At 43.3% G+C, this 26,135-nt stretch overlaps 1 protein-coding gene across 1 annotated transcript in view; it reads right to left on the bottom strand.

Annotated features, from left to right (window-relative positions):
- Positions 1 to 26,135, bottom strand: part of LOC126176474 (uncharacterized) — a 255,480-nt gene that overhangs the window by 45,246 nt on the left and 184,099 nt on the right. Inside the window, exons 8-9 of the mRNA XM_049923629.1 lie at positions 18,840 to 19,934; positions 10,518 to 10,775 (exon numbers count right to left, since the gene is read on the bottom strand). Of these exons, the coding sequence (XP_049779586.1) occupies positions 10,518 to 10,775; positions 18,840 to 19,934 (1,353 nt within the window). The remainder of the gene's footprint in view (positions 1 to 10,517; positions 10,776 to 18,839; positions 19,935 to 26,135) is intronic.

Below are 26,135 nucleotides of genomic sequence, written 5' to 3' on the forward strand. Positions count from 1 at the left end.
ATTGCTGAATTATTTGTAACAAATTTCCTGAAGTTACTGCCTCCAGGAAAGTAGTTGCACTCAAATTATTCTCGGAACTGGAGCTGGCTGAAACCCAAATAGAACTTCCCAAAATATTTAGTGAGGCATGGGCATATACCAAAAAGAGAGATTAGACACCATAGGATGGGGAGTTTTCATTCCTGTAGACAAAAATATTGTGCCTATTGAGGCCAAAATTAAGTCTGACTGTAAAGTTACCCGGACCCAAGTAGCAGGCCTATGTGAACTCAAGTTAATTATTGGATGTTTTTACCAGCCACCTGATTCTGCTGTAACAGTTGTAGAATCATTTAAGAAAAGCCTACACTCAGCAGCACAGAAACACCCAGATCATGTAGTATTTGTTGTTGCTGACTTTGATTTACAGAGTATAGACTGGGATGTCTATAGATTCATTGCAGGTGGTATGGACAAACAGTTTTGTGTACTTTTGGACATGTTTTCCAAAAATTGCCTCAAACAACTAGTTACACAACCTACATGCAATGGAAACATTTTAGACCTTAGTGACCGTGTCAGTGTAGAGAGATAGATTAGTGATCTCAATGTCATAATAGCAACAAATGGTTACTAAAATTAATAAATCCATCAGGACGGCTAGGAGAGTATTTGTGCTAGAAAAAGCAGATATACAGTTGTTAGTGTAGTAACACTGTTCACGCACTGCACTTTCTGTGGATCGGGACTGTATCCCGGGCAGGCCCAATGATCAGTGACTGGGGCCGGCCCGTGCTGCTCGAGTTGTTGTTCTTGTTGTTGTTGTTGTTGTTGTTCAGCCGGCAGAGGTCGCGTCCGAATTCTCGCGTGCCCTCTGGTGGACGGGACTCTACTTGCGGCCACAACCGTCCGTGACGCGCCGTGCCATTGTGCGCCTCCTGCAATCTGTTTGGTGGCTACTGCACTCCTCCTCCTTCGGGGGGGTGACGCCACTGTGAGCCACTGCAGCGGAAGGTGGAGCGGCGGGCAGGAGCGATGACCTCCACATCCATTGGATGGCCGGAGTCGAGGGGATCTGCCAACCCTCGAGCTGGAACCTTCGAATACGGCTGGAAGTGACCCACACGAAGAGGCCCCTGTCATCCCACAACCGGAGCCTGGGACAGAACAGGCGACAGGTCGTCTAACTCCTGATCCTGTTCCACCTCGGAAGGGGCAAGACCCAGTGGCGGGGACGAAGGGGAAGGGACGACCACAGGGGAACCAGCCTCCTGAGAAACCGGGCCTGCTAGGGGGGCCGGCTCTCGCTGGGACATCTCTAACGATGGCGATGCCAGTACTGGAGCCACTGGAGGCCGCCAAGGCGGAGAACCAATGCAGTGCGGCAGAGGCACAGCGGGGGAAGGAGGTAACGTCCCCCGTGAATCCAACACCGGTGCGAGCAAGGGGGAAGTCAGCGTCCGAGAGGGCGGAGGGTGGGTGCCGGAACATGGATGGAGCTGATTTTGGTGATGACGTATCACCCGGTCCCCCGCCTGCAAGGTATAGAGCCGGCGGCCATTTCGGCGCAGGACCACCACCGGTATCCAACGTGGATTGCGACCAAAACCACGGGCCCAGACCGACATACCCAGTGGAAAACCAGGGACGCCGTTGTGTGAAGACTGGCGAGGACCAGGCCAGAGGAGGTGCAGCAGAGTCCTAGGTTGACGCCCATGGAGGAGCTCCACTGGGCTGCGTTCTCGCATTGGTGTGGTCCGGTATGCCATCAAGAAAAACGTCAAGGCTTCCTCCGCAGGAAATTTGTGCACATACTTTTTCATCTGCGTCTTAAATGTGCGCACCATGCGCTCGGCTTCCCCATTCGATTGTGGATGGAAGGGGGGAGAGCAAATGTGCCGAATACCGAAGCGCCCACAAAAATCCTGGAAGGTCTGCGAAATAAACTGCGGTCCATTGTCCGAGACCAGGGTAATTGGCAGACCCTCCACAGAAAAGATTTTGGTGAGTGCCTGGATTGCAACTTCTGAAGTGGTCGAGGAGCAGCGAACCACATATGGGAATCGGGAATAAGCATCAATGACAATGAGCCAAAAGCCATTGAGAAACGGGCCTGCAAAATCGATGTGAACACGTTCCCATGCCTGGGTTGCCGGCGGCCATGAAGAGAACGCTGCCCTGGGAGAGTCTTGATGGCTCGCACACTGGGAACAGGCTGCCACGAAGTGCTCAATTTCTCTGTCAATACCGGCCAGTACACATGTCTGCGAGCCAAGGTTTTAGTACGGGAAACACCCCAGTGTCCCGCATGTAATAACGTGAGGACCTCCTTCCGTAAACTGGCAGGAATAACCACGCGAGGTGCAGCATCATCGGTAGCCAGAAGGAGAACTCCTTCCAAGACGGAGAGGCGGTCTCGTAGAAGAAAATAATTACGAAGAGGGTCAGAGGCCCGGCCCGGAGGGCGGGACGACCACCCCTGCTGAATGAGGCGCACTATTTGCCGGAGAACCGGGTCCGCCGCCGTTTCCTTGGCGACTCTAGAACCAGTAATCGGAAAGCCATCAACCGCTTGGCGGGACGCCACATCCAATTGAAAACACATAACCTCCTCCTGATCGAACATAGGATCCGGGCCCACCGGAAGACGGGAAAGAGCGTCGGCGTTGGCATGCTGTCCCGTAGGGCGAAAATGAATGTCATAATGGTACTTAGAGAGGAACAAGGCCCAGCGCTGTAGTCTGTGGGTCGCCCTATCCGGAATCTGAGAGGTGAAGCCAAATAACGATATTAACGGCTTATGGTCAGTGATTAACTGAAACTTCATGCCATACAGGAAAGGGTGAAACTTGGTAACAGCGTAGACAATGGCCAAAGCCTCTTTTTCCACCTGGGAGTAATGGGCCTGCGCAGAACTGAGCGTTTTAGACGGAAACGCCAGTGGTTGTTCGGAACCATCTGCGTTGCGATGGGCCAGGACCGCCCCCACCCCATACTGCGAAGCATCGGTAGCCAGGACCAACGGCTTATGGGGATCAAAAGTAGCCAAACAAGGGGCTGATGTGAGGAGGCCCTTCAACGAGGTGAACGCTCGCTCGCATGCAGGCGACCAATCAAAAGGAACACCCTTGTGCAGAAGGCAGTGCAGGGGGTGGGCGATAGTGGAAGCCCTGGGAATGAACCGGTGGTAATAGGCTATCTTGCCTAAAAAAGCTTGTAACTCTTTCAGCGAAGCGGGCCGAGGAAGGTTGACGATACCTTGGACCAAACTTCCTAGGGGCTGGATGCCGTGCCGAGAGATGGTGTAGCCCACATACTCAATGGATGGTTGGAAGAAGGTTGACTTATGCAGGTTGCAACGCAGGCCCACAGACCTAAATTTGAGAAAGAGGGTGCGAAGGTTGTGCAAGTGTTCCTTCGTGCTGCGGCCTGTGACAATTATGTCATCCAGGTAATTACTACAATGAGGGATCGTCGACGTGACATGCTCAAGATAACGCTGGAATATCGCCGGGGCACTGGATATTCCAAAAGCCAACCGCTGGTATTGGTAAAGGCCAAAAGGGGTGTTGACGACCGCCAGCCTTTTGGAGTCCTCATCAAGTGGTATCTGATGATAAGCCTCCGACAGATTGATTTTTGAAAAATATTGGCCTCCCGCCACGGCGGAGAACAATTCATCAGCCCGAGGCAAAGGATAGGTGTCCACCACCAATTGGGAATTAACGGTGGCCTTGAAATCGCCACAAAGACGTAATTTGCCCGAGGGCTTCCTGACAATAACGAGGGGCGAAGCCCACTCACTGGAAGAAATGGGAAGAACGACCCCTAGGGCTGTCAGCCGGTCTAGCTCTTCCTTTATCGGAGGGCGGAGAGCCAAGGGGATCTGCCTCGCGCGTAGAAAACGCGGGCGAGCCGACGCCTTCAACGTTAATTGAGCTTCAAAATCGGAAACACACCACAGACCCTCCTCAAAGATATCTGGAAAGTCTGAGATCAAAGATTCCAATGATTGATAGGGAACGTCTTCGGAAACCAACTGTATGGTGTCAGTGATAGAAAAACCGAAAGCTTGAAAGGCGTCCTGGCCGAAAAGGTTAGCTCAGCCCGCATCATTGACAACAATAAAAGTAAGCGGCCGAGTGACTGATTTGTAAGTCACATCGGTAGTGAATTGACCCAGTAGGGGAATGAACTGTTTACCATAACCGCGGAGACGCCGGTAAACCGGCGCCAACGGGGGCGATCCAAGGTTTGAATAAGTTTGGACATTCAACAACGAAACTGCCGCGCCTGTATCGACTTGCAGTTGTAATCGGCACGACCGAACCGACACCTCGACAAAAAGTTTGCGTGCCGATGCGTCGGGAGGCTGGCCCGATGAAACTTCCCGAATGTCAACGTCCATGTCCCCAGAGCCTGCTTCCTTCGATTCGGTTGAGGCTGAGTGGCAAACTTTAGCAACGTGACCTTTCTTATTACATTTGCGACAAACGGCCCAACGCTGGGGGCACTCCGACCGATCATGACGTATATAGCATGACGCACAGGACGGCAACAGGGGCCGGCGGTCGGAGTTCTGTTTACGCGCCGTGCGGGATCGGCCGTAACGGCCAGATTGTACCGCTTGCACGTCGTGCACCCCGGACACAGTGGACGCGGCCGCGCCGCCCTGAACCTCCGCGACGTCGCACCACGCTTCCAGCTGTTGACCCGCTGCGTGAGAGACTTCATACGATTGAGCAATGGACAGGACTTCCTCGAGGGAAGGGTCTTCTAACTGCAGGGCCCGTTGCCGGACCTCCCTATCAGGGGCCGAACGAACAATGGCGTCGCGTACAATAACGTGGGCATACAACTCTCGCGACTGCCCCATGACAAAGTGACACTTGCGACTAAGACCGTGCAGGGTAGCGGCCCACGCCCGGTAAGACTGATGGGGCTGTTTCTTGCATTGATAGAACTCGACCCTAGCCGCCACAACATGCGTGCGGCAGCGATAATAGGAAGACAGCAATGAACACAATGCGTCAAAAGACAAGGACGAGGGTTCCTGCAATGGCGCGAGCTGGCGCAAAACGTGATACAGCGAGGGAGATATCCAAGACAAGAAGAGAGCACGACATACCTCGGCATCGGCAACATGAAACGCCTGGAAATGCTGCCGAAGGCGATGTTCATATGCTTCCCAATCCTCCGCCGTCTCCTCATACGGGGGAAAGGGAGGAGGGAACTGTGCCGGAGCAGACGGCGGGGAGAGCAACGCCGGAAGCACTTGTTTCATGGTGCCCAAGAGCTCCGTCTGCTGCGCAACCAAAACTCGCACCAAATCCTCCATGCCGTGGAGAAGATGCGAAACCGGAACAACGACGCAACACGCGAAAGAATCCCATCCACGTCGCCAATAGTGTAGTAACACTGTTCACGCACTGCACTTTCTGTGGATCAGGACTGCATCCTGGGCAGGCCCGATGATCACTGACTGGGGCCGGCCTGTGCTGCTCGAGTTGTTGTTGTTGTTGTTGTTGTTGTTGTTGTTCAGCTGGCAGAGGTCGTGTCCGAATTCTCGCTTGCCCTCTGGTGGGTGGGACTCTACTTGTGGCCACAACCGTCCGTGACGCGCCGTGCCATTGTGCGCCTCCCGCAATCTGTTTGGTGGCTACTGCAGTTAGCATCCCACTTACACAATGTATGGACACCATTTAGTTCCAATATGACAGGCATAGAAAACTCATGGGCCAAGTTTAAACTGACTGTAAATCACCCACTGGGGACATTTGCACCAAGTAAGTGGATTGAGGAGGGAGAAAAAAATCTCCTTGGTTTAATAATCAGATTAGGAAAATGCAGTTAAAAAAGAAATGTGCATATGTCAACAGACAAAATGTTCTAGAAAGTCATGTCCCATAAGAAGACCAGTGCATGAAGCAAACAACAACTTCCACCATCATACCTTAGCAAAAGTCATTAAGCAGGTTGAAGGCTGGTCACTCATTCATCAGTCAGAGGGGTAGGGGGAGGGGAGGGGGGGCAGCAATAGAAAACAACAAAAGTAAAGCTGAAGTTTTAAATTTCAAGTTTATCCCTTTAAAGGGCAGATTTTTATAGCAACTCAGTGAAGATAATTTTTTTGCTGTCCTTTTAGAATTTTGATCAACTGACTACATTTACCTTTTTGATAATTTTATTTTTGTGATTTAGGACCAACAAGTATGGTGGTACACAGCACCACAGCACCTTTGGGAGGCATTAAAACTATGGGGGTAAATGGATTTCCCACTTCCCTTTTGCAAGCTATTGTGTGGTGTCATTACACGTAAAAACATAATGAACAGTGTTTACTGTTTTTATGTTTTCTCTTACTTAACTAAAAAAATAATTGTAACTGATATTAAAGTTTATTTACCACACTGTGAAAATAATCTTGAAATGTTATCACATAATAATGGTATGAGTTGATACAGGTCATAATAATGTATATTGCAGAAGCGAAGCAATGTGTTCCAACAACAGTAGCGATGCCATGACAAACAGAAACTGATTGTTGTCACAGTTTTCATACACCTGGTGCAGTGTACTACCACAAGATGTCAGGCACAGAGAGAGGTTGTAAGATGTATTCCCAAAAGCTTTGGGGCCTAAGTTGGTGGTAAGTATGCTTCCCAAGGACAGGATCACAAATGACAGATTAATTCTGTAGTAAGTATACTTCTGAAGACCTTTCCAGGATCTACTTTGGTGGTAACCATACTTCCCAATGACCATTAAAACACCTTTGCTTGGTGGGATATATACTTCCCACAGTCCTGAAGGCTATATTTCACAACAAAAAGAGACTATAGCTGATGCAGCAGACTGCCACTAGATGCCAGGAGCATACAGAAGTGGTAACACGAATTCCCTTAAACGCTGTAAAGAAATACGTTTAGTGGGAAGTATATCCCCCACGGACCATGAAAGGGTTAAGAAGTCATTTATGCAGCTATTTGCTGCTATTTGACACAGATTGCCACATGGAGAACACAGAAATAGGCATTCCTCACAAAGAGAAGCAACTGAAAGATTTGGAAACAAATGAGTCACCAGGTCCAGATGGAATCCCAATTCAGTTTTACAGAGAGTAGTACTCTGTGGCATTGCCTTTATTATGGATCTCTCAGTGCAAAGTCTCAAGAGACAGGACAAATGTGCAGGTGATTCCCATACATAAGAAAGGTAAAACAATGGATCCACCTTATTACAGACCAATATCCTCAACATCAGTTTGCTGCAGAATTCCTGAACACATTCCGAGTTCCAATATAATACACTCCTGGAAATTGAAATAAGAACACCGTGAATTCATTGTCCCAGGAAGGGGAAACTTTATTGACACATTCCTGGGGTCAGATACATCACATGATCACACTGACAGAACCACAGGCACATAGACACAGGCAACAGAGCATGCACAATGTCGGCACTAGTACAGTGTATATCCATCTTTCGCAGCAATGCAGGCTGCTATTCGCCCATGGAGACAATCGTAGAGATGCTGGATGTAGTCCTGTGGAACGGCTTGCCATGCCATTTCCACCTGGCGCCTCAGTTGGACCAGCGTTCGTACTGGACGTGCAGACCACGTGAGACGACGCTTCATCCAGTCCCAAACATGCTCAATGGGGGACAGATCCGGAGATCTTGCTGGCCAGGGTAGTTGACTTACACCTTCTAGAGCACGTTGGGTGGCACGGGATACATGCGGACGTGCATTGTCCTGTTGGAACAGCAAGTTCCCTTGCCAGTCTAGGAATGGTAGAACGATGGGTTCGATGACGGTTTGGATGTACCGTGCACTATTCAGTGTCCCCTCGACGATCACCAGTGGTGTACGGCCAGTGTAGGAGATCGCTCCCCACACCATGACGCCGGGTGTTGGCCCTGTGTGCCTCGGTCGTATGCAGTCCTGATTGTGGCGCTCACCTGCACGGCGCCAAACACGCATACGACCATCATTGGCACCAAGGCAGAAGCGACTCTCATCGCTGACGACGACACGTCTCCATTCGTCCCTCCATTCACGCCTGTCGCGACACCACTGGAGGTGGGCTGCACGATGTTGGGGCGTGAGCGGAAGACGGCCTAACGGTGTGCGGGACCGTAGCCCAGCTTCATGAAGACGGTTGCGAATGGTCCTCGCCGATACCCCAGGAGCAACAGTGTCCCTAATTTGCTGGGAAGTGGCGGTGCGGTCCCCTACGGCACTGCGTAGGATCCTACAGTCTTGGCGTGCATCCGTGCGTCACTGCGGTCCGGTCCCAGGTCGACGGGCACATGCACCTTCCGCCGACCACTGGCGACAACATCGATGTACTGTGGAGACCTCACGCCCCATGTGTTGAGCAATTCGGCGGTACGTCCACCTGGCCTCCCGCATGCCCACTATACGCCCTCGCTCAAAGTCCGTCAACTGCACATACGGTTCACGTCCATGCTGTCGCGGCATGCTACCAGTGTTAAAGACTGCGATGGAGCTCCGTATGCCACGGCAAACTGGCTGACACTGACAGCGGCGGTGCACAAATGCTGCATAGCTAGCGCCATTCGACGGCCAACACCGCAGTTCCTGGTGTGTGTGCTGTGCCGTGTGTGTGATCATTGCTTGTACAGCCCTCTCGCAGTGTCCGGAGCAAGTATGGTGGGTCTGACACATCGGTGTCAATGTGTTCTTTTTTCCATTTCCAGGAGTGTATATTTCCTTGCAACAGAATAGCTTCTGTCTACAAATCAACGTGCATTTAGAAAGCATCACTTGGGCAAAAATCAGCTTGCCCTTTTCTCACACGATGTTCTACAAACCATGGATGGAGGGCAACGAGCATATTCCATATTTATTGATTTCTGTAAAGTATCTAACAATGTATCCTACTGCAGACTGTTGGTGAAGGTTTGAGTTTCTCGTTTAGGTTCCCAGATATGTGAATGGCTCAAAGACTTAAGATTATCCAAAAAATTACAATGGCATATAGACAGTTGTTTCTTCCTCATTCTGTTTGTTAGTGGTGCAGGGTAGCATATGCCATGCATTGTACGGTGGGTTGTGGAATATGTATGTTGACGTAGATGAAAGAGGAGGGAGGATGACATGATGGATGCATGCCTACATCTGGGCACAGAGCAAGAACAGAGCACCAGGTCAGAGGAACGGGGAAGGAGATACAAGACCTGTGCCAGCTCCTAGGCAATCAGTTCATCAGTGCACCTGATAATGGCAACAATGTCACTTGCTTAAACATTTTGCCTATTGTACACTGGTATCTATCTTGCACTTGTGAACTGATTTGTCAGTCTGAAGCAAATTTATTGATTGATTTATTTATTTTGAATGACCATTACAAGTTAACCAAAATATTATAACAGCCGCTGTATTACACTATTTCATAATCTTAAATTTAGAGAGGAATTATCTTAAAATTCTGATCATTCTTGTATGCATAACAGTCACAATCAGAACCAACATAATTTCCTATATTTCTTGTATGGAAAAAGTTGAAAATATGTTGCCAATTTTCTCATACAGCTAAGGGGGCAAATCCTGTGTGAATATACTAGTGCCACTGCCACTGCCACTGCCACTGCCCCCTCCACCATTGTTGTTGTTGTTGTTGTTAGTATGGCCACTTTTATTTCATTGTTCCACTGAAAGTTAGGTAAAAGATGTTATTTAAAAGTTTTTGTCAAATCATATGGCAGAATTTATACACTTTACTTTGTAATCTTCCATTCTCATCATCTCTTTGTGAAAAAGAGTCAGTTTTATGAATTTGAAGTGTCATCTCAGATATACTGAAGACATTGGTTTTCCAGCTCTCCATACCATTATCATCCCAGTGCCATTAATGCAACATGAAAAAGTTGTAATTCTGCTAGTTCATTTAGTTGTCACTGATTCAACAACTAGTTGGAAATACCCGGGTAACTTCATCTGGCTTTCTCTCTCTCTCTCTCTCTCTCTCTCTCTCTCTCTCTCTCTCTCTCTCTCTTTTTCCCCAGAAACAGTCAGGTGAATTGTCTTAAATTCATATTCAAGTGAATTGCTGAAGATGGGGGAGAACATAAAGCACCAGTCTTATGTAGGTATCTTCTTCATCAAACTTTTTGACTCAAGGTTTCTTTTACACTGTGTCATCTAGAGTTCCAGGTATTCAAAATTGAAATCTTTAACACTTTCAATTGTAAGGTCTATGAAAATATATCACAGCCTTCCAAATAAGGCTGTATCAGTTTTCCATATTTATTTTCAAAGTGGTATAAATAATTATGGCAGAAGAATCCCTGTAAAATATTTTTCTACACTTAATGGTTCTGTTTAAGAGTAAAAATTAGTTCCTCCACATAAATACCACAAGAATTTTGAAAGAAAAAGTAACTGCTACAGAATCAAAATTCTGATGATCAGTTTCTTTAAATCAAAACAATACACATAACTCCAAACAGCTTTATCCCATATTTCTCACTTTATAGACAAAGAATATGAAAGATGAACACTTGAAACTTACTGCAAGCTCATCCAGCAATTCACGAAGATCTCTGCTTGGGACATGAACAACGCTTTCATCACTGCAACTGCTGAATTTGTTGACACAGCCCCCAATTGGAGGTGGGTGTGTATGAGCATCAGATGTGGAAAGGCCTGCTTCTGTAGGTGGAGCCTGAGGTGGAGGTGATCGTTCACCCTCGAGAAAACCACTGCTGTCTGAGCGCGTGCGAGCCAGTGTTAGTGGTGCACCATTTGCTTCCTCGTCACAAGTCATAAGCTGAAATTTACAACAGTTTTTTACTTTAACTTATATGTTATCACTTTTAACTCATATCTTGCTCCTTTACATAATCGTAAACACACAGTTTCAATTCTTCCGATCTCTTTAAAGCCACAAAAATTAGAGAAACTAGTTTGTGATTAAGAAACAGAGTAATGTTACCGTGCAACTTACAGGCATTAAAGAAAAATCTAGATGTGACAAGACAAAATTTATACCAGAAAAGCACTTTCCAAATGATTGAAGGTGTATTACTTAGAACTGTGTTTTGTACGTTAACTTCTGATGGATACCTTCTTAACATCATTATATGACAAAAATAACAGAACTGAAGCATCTTGGAAAGCTTAATCTACAAACTGAGAGCATTGAACTAGTAGGTTTTGGATGTCTGCTCCGATTTTTTCTCCGAAAACCTGTTCTGAGCAATATTTTTGTAAGTTTTCAAGAAAAATTGCACATTTCATCTTTCAGTATTTTTCCCGAGTTTCAAGTTGAATACATTTTGATGTTCAATTAAAAGCTGCTGCACAAGTAAAAATTTGACCACACAGTAAAGAAGAGCTTCATACATTCCACAATTTCTTCAATAAGAGTCACCCCAAAATCAACTTCACCTTGTAGGTAGAGACTGAGATCTGTCTCCCATTCCTGGATGTATTAGTCTAGAAATGGTCTGCCAACAATCTAGGACACAGTGATGTAAAAATCCTACAAAGAGAAACATGTGTTTAGATGCCACTTTGCACCACCACCCAGTCCAAAAGCAAGCGGCCTTCACGTGCCTTTCATACCAATGGCAATAACAGCTTCGAATCAGAGTAGGATTTCTTGAAGAAGACAGTAAAGACCAATGGCCACGATGGTTTGTCCATAGAAAGGACTTTCAAACAAAATTAAATTAATTACACTAGTAAGAATGTTGGGACACACAATGTTAGTCTACTGTTCATTTCTGCAGATACTAAATGGTGGCAGAGTGCATACATGCAAAATGAGACGACCTCTAGAAGAACATATTTAAGTGCACATATTTCACACACACAATATAAAACAAAGTGTGAAATCTGTGATACTGTAACATTACGAGAACTGTAGTCGGAGAAATGATTGAGATTTCCAAGAATGAATGTAACTTTAGTAGAGAAGAGTCACAGATGAGCACAACAAAAAGACTGTCGCAAATAAATAAATCTTTGGCCATTAAGGCCATTAGATGTGTGTGCGCGCGCGCGCGCACACACACACACACACACACACACACACACACACACACACACACACACACACACACACACACACACACACACGACCGCGGTCTTAAGCAACTGGAACCACACTGTGAGCAGCAGCCCCAGTGCATGATGGGAGTGGTAGCTGGGTGGAGGTAAGGAGGAGGCTGGGGCGGGGACGGGGAGGGCTAGTATGGTGGGGGTGACGGACAGTGAAGTGCTACACATTAGACAGAGGGCAGGGGAGAGGTGGGGAAGGGGGGAGGGAGTAGGGGGGGAAGTAGCGGACAAGGAGAGAAGTAAAAAGAGTGAGTGTGATGGTGGAATGACGGCTGTGTAGTGCTGGAATGGGAACAGGAAAAGGCTGGAGGGGTGAGGACAGTGACTAACAAAGGTTGAGGCCAGGAGGGTTGTGGGAATGCAGGTTGTATTGCAGGGAAAGTTCCCACCTATGCGATTCGGAAAAGCTGGTGTTGGTGGGAAGGATTCATATGGCACAGGCTGTGAAGCAGTCATTGAACTAAAGGATGTCATGTTCGGCAGCGTGTTCAGCAAGAAGGTGGTCCACTTGTTTCTTGGCCACAGTTTGTCGGTGGCCATTCATGTGGACAGACAGCTTGTTGGTTGTCATGCTCACATAGAATGCAGCACAATGGCTGCAGCTTAGCTTGTAGATCACATGACTGGTTTCACAGGTAGCCCTGCCTTTGATGGGATAGGTGAAGCTTTTGACAGGACTGGAGTAGGTGGTGGTGGGAGGATGTATGGGACAGGTCTTGCATCTAGGTCTATTACAGGAGTATGAGCCATGAGGCAAGGGGGTTGGGAGCAGGGGTTGTGTAAGGACGGAAAAATATATTGTGTAGGTTCGGTGGACGGTGGAATACCTTTGTGGGAGGGGGTGGGGAGGATAGTGGGCAGGACATTTCTCATTTCAAGCGAAGAAACCCATGGATAAAAATTACCCATCCTCTGGTAGAGGTTGGACACAGGGTTGACAGCCTACTCTTTAAACTGTTACGAAACTTCAACATAGAGAAGCTGGATGGATAAAGAACGACTTGGCATGGGTAAGGTTAAAGAGGATGGGCAACCAAACAATGGAGATAAGAAAAGAAAGAAAAAAAAAGTAATATAATGCATAAATCAGATTTATTCATCGGTACTTGGAATGTGAGATCACTGTACCGCCCAGGATTCGTGAAAGTGATGCTAGACCAAATAATGAACCTGAAGTAAAGCATCATACCTTTACAAGAAGTAAGATGGAACAGGAGTAGAATCATAGGAAAGAAAGAAGCAAACATATTTGATAGCTGTATCATAAGGAACCACAAGTTTGGGACAGGATGTGTGGTGCATCAGAAACAACTAAAGCACTTAGTAATAGGATTCAACCCCTTAAACCCATGACTATCCACACATGCAATAAAAAAGAAATTCTTCAGTTACTCCATAACTAATACCCACACACCAACTGAAGAATCAGAAGATGAGGAAAAATAAGTTTTTTTATAAATCTCTATATGAATGCCCAGGGCAAGATATAAAAATACTAGCTGAAGACCTAAATGCCCAGGTGGGAAAAGAACAGATCTGTACCAACAGTTGGCATCTATAGTACCATGCCATAAGTAATGACAATGGGACGAGGTTGATACATCTAAAAACATGGTGCTAGACTCCATATTGTTCCGACACAAGGAAATAAAGGAAATACATAAGAGAACATAGACAGTACCAGATGGAAATACAATAAATCAGATCGACCATCTACTAACGCATGCAAGGCATAACTCAGACTTACTGGAAGTAAGGAGTTTAAGAGGTCCAAATACAGACACATATCACTTCTGTCCAAATACAGGCATGGATCACTTCCTAGTTTGGGAAGGAGTGAAGGCAAGAATATCTAATGCAAAGAAAAGAACCTGGCCCAGGACACAGAAATATAACATCACAGTTTTAGAATCAGCAGTAGCAAGGGAAAACACCAGGAGAGAATAATTCAGGCCCTTGAAAACGCTGGAGAATGCAACAAGATTGAAGATCAATGAGAAAAGATAAAAAAGACAGTGCAGGTAGCAGCAAGCTAAATACTCAGGTACAGTGTAAAACAAACAATAATCTCATGGTTTTTTACCAAATACGAAACAGAAAAAAATGAAACACATAGAATGACATTACAGCCACAGATACCAGGAAGATAAGGGAGGAATATAAAGAGCACTGGATAAAGGACCCATCAGAGGAAAAAGAGGGAGTGGATGAAGGAAAATGAAGAAATAGAGCTTGTGAAAAGTGCAAATGAGGATAGGAAATTTCATAGAGAGGTGAGTAAGGCATGGAAACCTTTCAGCAGCAGAAGTAGTTTAATAAAAGATTAGAAGGGTGAAATAATAAGCAAATAGGAGATATGCAAGAGGTGGCGTTGCTTCTTTGATAAACTCCTTAACACAAGAGCAGTTGTACCAAGGAACCCAACAGAAATATAGAAGAAAGAACCCAGATAACTGTGTGGATCCTCCTAACTCAGGAGAGGTAAGAACTGCAATGAGGAAACTAAAGAACAACAAGATGGCAGGAACAGTCCACATTCCAGGAGAACTTTTCAAGCACAGAGGCTCTGAATTGGAAAGGAACATCCTGAATCTGGTTAATCTAATACTGGGTGAAGAGGAAATGCCTCAAACATGGGAAGAGGGAATTATGTGCCCTATATATAAGAGAGGAGACCAGGTGGAATGCAGTAACTATAAAGGAATCCTCTAACATACTGTAAAACTGACTCCTTCCAATGTGGATTTATCCCCAGTAAGTCAACTATCGACCAGATATTTACCCTAAATTCTGGAAAATACAAAGGAATATTAGGGTTGGAACTTATTTTACTATTGATTTTAAAGCAGCAGACAATAGCATAGCAACTATATCAAGCTCCAGGTGAATTGCATATTCCAAAAATCTGATAAGAATGGCAACGAGAGGAATGCAAGGCAGCATAAAAACTGGAGGAATGTAAATAATTGATTACAGGAACAATTTTTCACAAATCTGTGCATATACTGTCTTATGAGGACAACACTGACATAGTATCATGAACTCTGATGGCAATGGAAGAGACATTCAACACACAGTAACAGGCTGGCAGGAATACAGGACTAAATATAACTGAGAAGGAAACAAAATACCAAGCTGCTGGGAAAGCACACAGGGAGAATGTGCCATAATGATGGGTAGTTATGCGTTTGAAAGAGTCAATCATTTTAAGTACCCGAGTTTGACTGTAATTAGTCTAAATGATACCCCATATGAAATAAAGCAGAGACTAATTGCAGCCCATAAATCTTATTTCACCGTAATAAATCTTCTACCTTCAAGGCTCCTGACTAGAACTACAAAACTAGCCACCTATAAAACACTTATCAGACCAGTGCTTACACATGCCTCAAACATCGGCTCTGACAGCAAAGGATGCTGAATTGCTGGATGTATCTGAGAGAAGGCTACTCAGGAGAATCATTTGAAAGGGAAATATGGAGGAGGAGATACAATCATGAGTTGTACACCATCTACAAAGATCAGCTATTAGAAGAATATGAAGCCATCTAGGCTGAGGCGGCTGGACGCATGGCATGGCTGAATGATGCAGAAGTGCCAAAAAAGATTTTACAAGGAAAGCCAGGGGGACAGAGAGGACATGGTGGACTGAAAACTAGATGAGAGAACAGTCACAGAAGACCTTCAGAAGATGGGCTACAGGAACTAGAAAATGCTAGCAAGGGACCAGGATAAATGCAAGGAGACAGCTGAAGAGGCCCAGACTCAGCTGCAGATGTAGAGCTGCAGAAGAAGAAGAAGAAGAAGAACTCCACTTCTTTAACAAACGTGCAGGTAAATCCTATTCTGTAAGTGAATGTGGCACTGGTCTTTGACAGTGTTCAGGTGACTGAACATCAAAAGATCCTGAAGAAGATCGCAGCAGATGGGTCAAAACATTGATCATGTAAAAGAAACTGATGAGGAGCATGACTGGACCTAACAATCTTGAGATTTTACCTCCAAAAATAATTCATGTCACTCTTCTGTTTAGGGCTATGATATGGTCTCCACAGAGGTGGGAGTAATCTTTAAAAAAAAAAGTCTAATTCTTCCATTTTACCATCAAACAGCAATCTCTTGAGTGGTTATGGTGACTAATACCATTAACATAAACTTCAAATGTCCATACCCATTCCAGTTATAGGAAATAAAATCTATGCTGACTCATAACCATTCAGAAGAGAAGTAGTATATAGTCTGAGATTATGAAAAGATAAGCTGTAGCTTACAGTCATACACATGGACATATCCTATCTGAATCATTGTAATAAATTGGAATATACCCAAACAAGCACTTTGTAATTCTTTTCTGACTGAATCAAAACTGAGGTCAGTTTGTGTGTTTGTGGAATAGCTAAGAAACACATGAATATAATAATAATAACTGCATACAGGTTTGCAGGCAGCTCAACAGTCTGATGCAAGTCTTTCAACTGTATGCCACTCTGGCGACTTTTGTACCCCTAACCTACAGTGTCCCTAACCTACAGGTGAAAGGAGATCTACACTTCAATGTTGAATCCAAACCATGTGTTGTTACTAGTGAATCTTCACTCAGAGGTGAAGGCTAGATTAAAGGCACACTGAAATATTACAAAGTCTGACGACAATTTGACCATGTGACCCTTTAGCCTACTGTCATGCATTTGGACAGCAACCACCAGGTCTGACAGTAAGCAAATAAACCAATAATAATTACCACTTCATAACATGTAAAGTGCGTCCTGCATCACACTTATGAAGCACGGACTCATTGAGATTAATGACATGTTCCTGTGGAACATTTTGCCCCATAGCTTTTGATATGAAAGTCTGCAGAGAGCTTCATTAGTTATTTTGTGGCAATGAAAATTTATACCTCATTAATGGGTCCCAAACTAGAAGCCAACATGCTGAGTTCTTATATATGTGAGACAATTGCAGATTGTTTGAGCTAGTATTCTGAAAGTTGTGAAATTATGTTAGTCCAGTGGCATTTGCTACCTCATCTTGTGGCCTATTAACTCCCATATTGCCAATATCACACCAAGCTACAAATTCCAGTAAGTCATATTGCTAGAGAAGATTAGAGTTTATAATCTCCTCAACATAGACAATATTACAGATGATCTAATTAGCAGCTATAACCTGTTTCAGAAAGCATCTTTACATCACTTAACTCCACCCGAATATGGGCCCAGTGTCTCCAGCCAATCATATCCCCAAGACATTACCTTTACTTAAAGTACAGTGAACCCTAGCAATAATAAGCTCAGTTGATCCTCAGAATCCAAATATTCAACTCAGTAATCAGTCTCTGTATGCACATGGTACCTGCAAATGAACAAAACAGCCTCTAGTGTTCCTTTGTGTTAATTTAAACACGTTACTCACTTGTTCAATTGTCTGGAAACATAGGAGGAGGATCCAAATTAATATTACTGATCTGAAACTCACTTTTCAACATTATTCATTTCAGAAATAGATTTTTGGCTCAACAGTACTTTAAAATCCATATTTCATTTCATTAGAAAATTTAAAAAAAAAAAATCAGAAACAAATAATAACAATTCCTCTCACATTTCTAGTCAATTACATATTTGGCAAATAGAGGCAACAAATAGGTCCAGCGATGTTATCAATGTATTTATTGAGCTGCTTGATAGTGAAAAATTCACGGAGGACAAAAACAAGCATGTACATCCAAGTGGGGGTATAGTCAGGATTGGAAAGCTGTGTGGATTTGTCATTAACACACATTACATTTAGAAAAAGGAACTGTATCTGTTTTGTTCATTGGGGTTACACAGTGAGGATTGTCATGGAGATGAAATAAGGTAGCTCCAGTAGCCCCAGATTGATGATAAGGGAAGTGCCAAAGTAAAGGAACTAAGCCATTTAGCAACTGCTCTAGGTAGTGGTTTGAAACTGGAGAGAGAGAGAGATTTTTCCAGTTGCATCTCTGAAAGCCTCAGTCTCAAAAGTCAGATGATCATGCAGGAGATTTGACTGGCATGGCAGCATTACTGACAACGATTTGGCCTATTCCAGTGTGAACTAGTTGACTGTTGTCGCATCAGCAGAAAGGTGACAAACAAACAGGGCAGACTCTATGTGAAATTTAAATAATAAAAATTTCTCACATGTGGGTCCTGGGGGGCACCTTGTACAAGTAAATGAGCTAACTTCCTGTTCAACTACAAAACCCAACACGAAAGTACATTCATACAGAAAATACAAGACAAGCCAACAGTATCAAACATATCTGTCCGTAACTCCTTTTACCATCAAAAAGTATACCAGAACACATTCTGTATAATAAAATCCACACTAACAAAATATGGGCTTTGCATTCAAATAAAAATGCTCACATCTCAATAGGTCAAAGTAGTTTAAAAAAAAAAAAAAAAAACAGGGAAACATGAATACAACTTGAAACTAGCAGTAGGAAATACAATTTATAAGCTGCAACTATCTAGCTATGACAATATGCAAATTTCATTACAAGCTTACACTAAAACTATGACAAAGCAGAGACAATTACTATCAAAATGCAATCTAATTTTAAAGTTTTATTTTACTTAGACTCATATCTTACTAGAGAGAGAGAGAGAGAGAGAGAGAGAGAGAGAGAGAGAGAGAGAGAGAAAACAAAAACATTATAAACAGGCAGTAAAACAAAGTCTCCACAATGTACCGGCTCTATGGATAGCATTAATATGAATTGATGTACATAGATATATAATACCTCTTCCATTTCAAAGGATTCATCTGCAGTAGCAGGACTAGCTGAAAGGTAGCTTGCTGATGGTTGCTCATCTTGCTGAGTCATCGTCTCTTGGTCTGCATGTGCTGCTGCACACTTCCCCGCTCCAGAGCTAGGATCAAGGAATTGACTCTGCACTGGCTGAACAATATCACTGATGTCCATATTTGCACACTCTAATTTAGGACTAGCTACAAGTGTTTCCTGAGATCCCTCCCGCTCTATACTGTTCTCACTTTTCTCAAAACTGTTTTCTTCTAAATTGTCTGCTTCGTGGCTTGTGAATTTCAATACCGGTAAAGTGTCACCTGTTAACAAGACATCAGTTTTTATAGCACTGTTCGAGCTCTCGCACTCATCCAAATCCTCATCAATGACACGATTCTGCCTTTTGAGACTGCTCCTACGAAGAAGTAATCTCTCCTTATCAGTTTTCACAGAGTGAATGTCATCAATATTTCTAGATACAGAAGGTGGAAGTATTTCCAAAGCTTTATCAGTTTCTACCTCAACATTCATCTGAGAAGCATTAATCTTCTCTATCCGAGTATCAGTCTTACTACTATTATCAAACACATCAACCTCAGTGACAGCTGTTAGTTCCTTATTTCCTCCACTTATGTCATGTGACTTCTCAATTTTCTCATTTTGTTCCTCCCTCCCTTCAGCTGATGACTCCACTGTATCATTGAAAGTCATTTCCACATCTTCATCAATTGATTCGTAACGCACAGGCCGGCTGGCAGCTGGACTGTCAAACGTTGGAGATGAAAGATAGAATCGAGCATGAGGGCTTTCTGACTCCCAACTGCTGATACTAGTGGAGGAAATACGCTTACTGAAGCGAGGACGCTGAGGAACTGTTTGTGCTACACTAGAGTCTGAATCAGAAGTCATATTTCCAGTGGTGTGAAGTGACTGTGAAGGTGTCTCTGCATTTTGAGAGGATTGGGCTGCTGGCACAAAAGGTGGGCGGAGTGGTGGTGGGTTGTGGTGACGTCGCTCGTAACTGCCCTCGTCGGTATCACTGTCACTGTCCAGACTTGTCATGCTGAGGCTGGTAGCTGATGAAAGAACCTGTTAATGATAGTTGATATTAGAACTGTCTAAAATGTGCTGAGATACACTTCAGAAATACACTTAAAACATGTAAGAAAACAAATGACAGTGATGACAAATATACATTACACTTTCAAACTCTAGTTAGATAGTACAGTGCTGAAGAGTACGTCCAAAAATGTCAATGCTGTCAAGTAAAAAGTTGCTGCTAATACATAATTTCTCTAATATTTTAGTTATCAGCTTTAATTAATGAAAAAAATGGCAGCAGGTTGGTATGTTTAGGCATTTGAAATCACAACAAATTAATGAAAATTTAAAGACTTAATAGTAGGAAATGGAGAGGTATGTAACTGATAACATGTCTCATTGAAGTTAAGAGATATAGGCTGTGGAAATATCCAACCAGATTCTATTGCATTGTGCTTAGGACTATATCAAGTACAGAGTTCAATGTGCATAAGCTTACTTGCAGCTGAAAATGTTGACAGATATAGAAACAATAACATAAGCATTTTTTTAAAACATAATTTAAGGGCATTTGTACATCACAAATAAAAAAAAACTGTACAGTCTTATTTGACAAAAAAGTAAAATGTTTAGCCAACTCTGTCACAATACTGCAAATAAAAAGTGGAAGTAAGGAGAAGGAATACAGATTACATCTTAACATTGTATTGGAAAATGCAGTATGCCACAGATACGTAGCACTCTGAAATGGGCCTTTATGGAGTGATTTCATGAGAAAGAACACACATGGACACACACTGTCATCTCAGATGAATATAGTGTTTCCATTTTCATCATGAGAGCAAATAATAGCATCTAACAGTGGGAAAATAGTCTCTCTGTTCTACAAAGAAAGGTTTAAAGATGAGTACAAAAGTTCTGGGAGAATTGTGAGAAAGGACATTTTTAACCACAATGCCCCTTAGCTAAACAGTGGTTCTCTGCATGAACCCATAATTAATGCCCAATACTCTGAACATTAAGATCACAAACTGAGGTATGTAATAAATAACATGCAATACTACTGAATAATAACAGCCTTCTCCATGGCAATATCTGATAAGACATTTCATTACCACTGAGGGATGTAGACTGTCTCTGGTTGGGAAACATTTCAACACTAGAAATAACCTGAAGCTTTCCTGTCATCCTTTGATACTCATTGCATATCCAAGAAATATTTTCTTCAAAACCATTTTGCAATGGACAGGTATGTGAATGACTGGAAGAATTGCATTTTTATCAATGACTTGAGAACCCTTGGAAAAATAGTACTGACCACCTTGAAAGCAGGCAAGAAAATCTATTACAAGTTAAGAAACTTAATATTGAGATTACTTTTTAGATTATGAATTGTCAGAAAAAATTAATTGATTTCACCTGACTACCATTAAAAGTATTCAAAATACCATTTCATTAATGAGAGAAATGCTACATGTGTGCTTCACATGTATTTTGGATAAAAATTAAGATTTCCCCTGTGCTTAATACATACTGGTATGAATTAGCATGGTTTACTTCTCACAGTCTAGAGAAGAAATTGGCATCTCACAATGGAGGAAAGGGAATGAGAGGCAGACAGGTACATTTGGAAATATTGGCTATCAGGCTAAGTCCTTCATCAGATATGCCTCTCCCTCCCCCCCCCCCCCCCCCCCCTCTCTCTCTCTCTCTCTCTCTCTCTCTCTCTCTCTCTCTCTCTCTCTCTCTCTCTGAGCACTATGGGACTCAACTGCTGTAGTCATTAGTCTCTCTCTCTCTCTCTCTCTCTCTCTCTCTCTCTCTCTCTCTCTCTCTACCTACCTACCTACCTACCTACCTCCCTCCCTCCCTCCCTCCCTCCCTCCCTCCCTCCCTCCCTCTGTCCAAAAGCTGATATTTTCCAACAGCCTACTTTTAGATATGCCTCCTCTATGTGGTGAGTGGGAATCTATCATAATTCATACTGTTATCCATCTTTGGATTTTCAGTTGTCTAAATACAAACTATACTTACATATACAGTGATGAGCCAAAACATTATGCCTGTTCACTTAATAGTTTGTTTGTCCACTTTGGAATGAAATACATCACTGATTCTCCATATCAGGGATAGAAAATTTGTTGGTAGGTTTGCGAAGGTATGGGACATTAGATGTCTACGCACAGGTCATGAAATTCGGGCAAATAATGGGCCACTGATTTGCGTACGTGATGATAGTGATGCAGATAGTTTCTGTAGAATATACACCAGGCAAATCTGGTTGCTGAGACATCAAAATGAGTTCACTATATTACTCCTCAAATCACTGTAGCACGGGTCTGGCTCCGAGACATAGACAATGGGGAAGACATCAAGCATGAAGAGATGCAGTTGTTCCGTGGTGTGCTGCACATTTGAGCCGCTGTTCACCTCAGTGATGGCATTTGTGGAGACAACCACTGACCTAGAGTAAGAAAAATGTGATTTATCCAAAGAGTCAACATGTTTCCATTGATGGACGGTCGAATCCTGATGGACCTGTGCCCACTGCATTAATAATTTATGATATCACTGGGTCGACATGTGAACCCATAAGGATGGTCTGCTGTGGAGCTCCACGTTCAACGATGAACGGTGTATTCTGAAACACTTGTGCATGCACCAGCATTGTGCTCTTTCGGCAGAGATGCCACAGATCACCATCTATCCTACTGCATAGAGCAGACAAATTACTAATAAACTCTACCTTCTGTGAAGATTCGTGGATGTTCAACCATTTAGCACCTAGTGGTAGTTTCACTGTACTTCTACCTCTTCCCAAAGATGCTCATGACAGTAGCACGTGAACATTCGACCCACTTCACTATTTTTGAGATACTCGTTCACATGCTCTGTGTAAATCAAAGTCCCTTATCTCAATGATTTCCCCGTTTGCAGGCCATATCTTTGCTGGGGTGATCCCCCGTCCATGTCTGCTCCACTTACATACTTTTGTTATTGCATCACATGCCCACAATGCCACCTGGTGGCATCCAGTGTTGTGGTGATCAGTCATCATAATGTTTTGGCTTATCTGTGCACTATGCCACTATACTCTGAGTGGAACTCTGAGCAGACTATATGTTTTTCAAGTTTCCAGAGCAAGTCTTGAACCTAAAGTTATTCCTAACACCTCAAAGAATTTCTAGCAAAAATTTAGTCTGCAACTTTGATGATTTCAAAAAAGCCTATCACTCAGTTGACCATAGTTCACTCTTGCAAATATTAAAATACAAGATCCAGAGCTGAAAACACATGCAGTCACAAAACAGACACAAAGTTCAAAGGTTAAATTTATGGGGGAAATCTCAGATCCTTTCAAAATCCAAGTGGGGGTGAGACAAGAAGATGGGCTGTCTCCCTAACGTTTCACATCCTAGAGAAAGTGATACAACAGTGGTGCAAACAGAAATCAACCCTGAAAACTGACCAACTAATCAATCACTTTAGGCAGAGAAAAGTTATATACAGATTGTGTAGCACTTGCAATGATTTAGCGTTTTTAATTCATAACATTCCATCAGCCCAAAATAAGATTCACGTCTTGAATCAAACTGCAGGAGTGTCTCCAGATCTCTTATTAAAAGACAGATTATGTGACCTGCAGCAGAACAAGCACCAAGATTCATGGAGGCTAAATATAGCAAAATTAAAGTACCACAATTAAAATGTCTCATGAAGCCATTCAGAAAAATGGAATCTAAACAAAAGTAAACAAAATTAGATGCCACTATCGAAAACGGCATATCAAGTTACTCAATACAACAAATGTATCTCCAAGCACACAAAACTAAGACTTAACAATAATTAAACCAGAATGCCTCTATGGATCAGAAACACTAATTATGAACAGGAAAACAGACATTGAAAACAGTGATACATATGAATGCAAAATATTAAGAAAACTTCTAGCCCCACACCTTTTAGAGGTACAATACTGCCTCAGAGGCAAGCAAAATATCAAATAGTAAACAAATATCCATAGTTACATTAGAAAATGTAGGCCGATTCTATGGACACATCAACAGAATGAACCCACATTGCCTTACAAAATAAATAGCCAAATTCTTTGACAACAAGAGTAAAGCAAAAACAGACGCAATGAAATAGACTGGTGATATCAAAACTAATTTGAAACTGGCAGGAATTCCATCATAAAATGTCGTTGTTGTTGTTGTTGTGGTCTTCAGTCCTGAGACTGATTTGATACAGCTCTCGATGTTACTCTATCCTGTGCAAGCTTCTTCATCTCCCAGTACCTACTGCAGCCTACATCCTTCTGAATCTGCTTAGTGTATTCATCTCTTGGTCTCCCTCTACAATTTTTACCCTCCACGCTGCCCTCCAATATTAAATTGGTGATCCCTCGATGTCTCAGAACATGTCCTACCAACTGATCCCTTCTTCTAGTCAAGTTGTGCCACAAGTTCCTCTTCTCCCCAATTCTATTCAATACCTCCTCATTAGTTATGTGATCTACCCATCTAATCTTCAGCATTCTTCTGTAGCACCACATTCCGAAAGCTTCTATTCTCTTCTTGTCTAAACTATTTATCGTCCATGTTTCACTTCCATACATGGCTACACTCTGTACAAATGCTTTCAGAAACAACTTCCTGACATTTAAATCTATACTCGATGTTAATAAATTTTTCTTCTTCAGAAACGCTTTCCTTGCCATTGCCAGTCTACATTTTATATCCTCTCTACTTCGACCATCATCAGTTACTTTGCTCCCCAAATAGCAAAACTCCTTTACTACTTTAAGTGTCTCATTTCCTAATCTAATTCCCTCAGTATCACCCGACTTGATTCGACTACATTCCATTATCCTCGTTTTGCTTTTGTTGATGTTCATCTTATACCCTCCTTTCAAGACACTGTCCGCTCCATTCAACTGCTCTTCCAAGTCCTTTGCTGTCTCTGACAGAATTACAATGTCATTGGCGAACCTCAAAGTTTTTATTTCTTCTCCATGGATTTTAATACCTACTCTGAACTTTTCTTTTGTTTCCCTTATTGCTTGTTCAATATACAGATTGAATAACATAGGGGAAAGGCTACGAACCTGCTTCACTCCCTTCCCAACCACTGCTTCCCTTTCATGTCCCTCGACTCTTAGAACTGCCATCTGCTTTCTGTACAAATTGTAAATAGCTTTTCGTTCCCTGTATTTCACCCCTGCCACCTTCAGATTTTGAAAGAGAGTATTCCAATCAACATTGTCAAACGCTTTCTCTAAGTCTACAAATGCTAGAAACATAGGTTTGCCATAAGATGTCAAAAATTGTGAATTCTTCCAGTCTAAATTTCACAAATGGCAAGTTGACCAAGAGGAAAAAAAAACTTAAGAAAAAGACTGAAACACCATTGTCTGAAGAGAGAAAGCAACCCCACAGAACGGAAATTAAACAAATTGCCCATCTCTAAGTAGTTCCTGCAATCCCAATGGGCTTCACAAAACAGGAAGCACAGAACTGAACTGGGGAGAAAGGAGAGTTATAGCACAATTGAACTAAAAGATGGGATCAGTTCATAGGACACATTCTGAGGCACGAAGGGACTGTCAATGTGGTATTGGAGGAAGTGTGGGAGGTAAAAATTGTAGAGGTAGGCAAACGGAATAAATATGGTAAGTAGGTTCAAATAGTTATAGGTTGCATTAATTACTCAGAGATGGGGACACCTGTGCAGGATAGATTATTGTGGAGAGCTGCATTGAACAAGTCATAGGACTGAAGGCAACAACAGCAGCAACAGAAGCAGCAGCAACTAAAACAACAACAACAACAACAACAACAACAACAAATACTTCCAAACAACAACATAGTAGTAGTAGTAGTAGTAGTAGTAGTAGTAGTAGTAGTACTAGTAATCATCAGGAAAAGAAGAAATAGCAGCGAAACTATTAAAAATTGAGTCGTGTGCAGCTAGTGTTCGTGCCATTTATTGCTTGACATCTTGTCTTTGTGGTACTGCCATCCCGTTTCTTATTCGATTTACTGGCATCACTAAGTTGCTGGCCTGCCTGCCTGCCTGCCCATGAGTGGCAGCAGCAGCACTATTGATAAGAGCACTGTTGTACTATCTTTGGAACGACCACTAGCATATCCAGGTCGTGGTGTGTGGCACGTTCAGTCGGGATGGAGCTCCAATGAGACCTGGTCAGCCTTTACTCACCCAACCATTGGGGATGTACACATGCACTGT

Source organism: Schistocerca cancellata, chromosome 3, assembly GCF_023864275.1.
Source record: "Schistocerca cancellata isolate TAMUIC-IGC-003103 chromosome 3, iqSchCanc2.1, whole genome shotgun sequence".
Classification (NCBI taxonomy): Eukaryota; Metazoa; Arthropoda; class Insecta; order Orthoptera; family Acrididae; genus Schistocerca; species Schistocerca cancellata.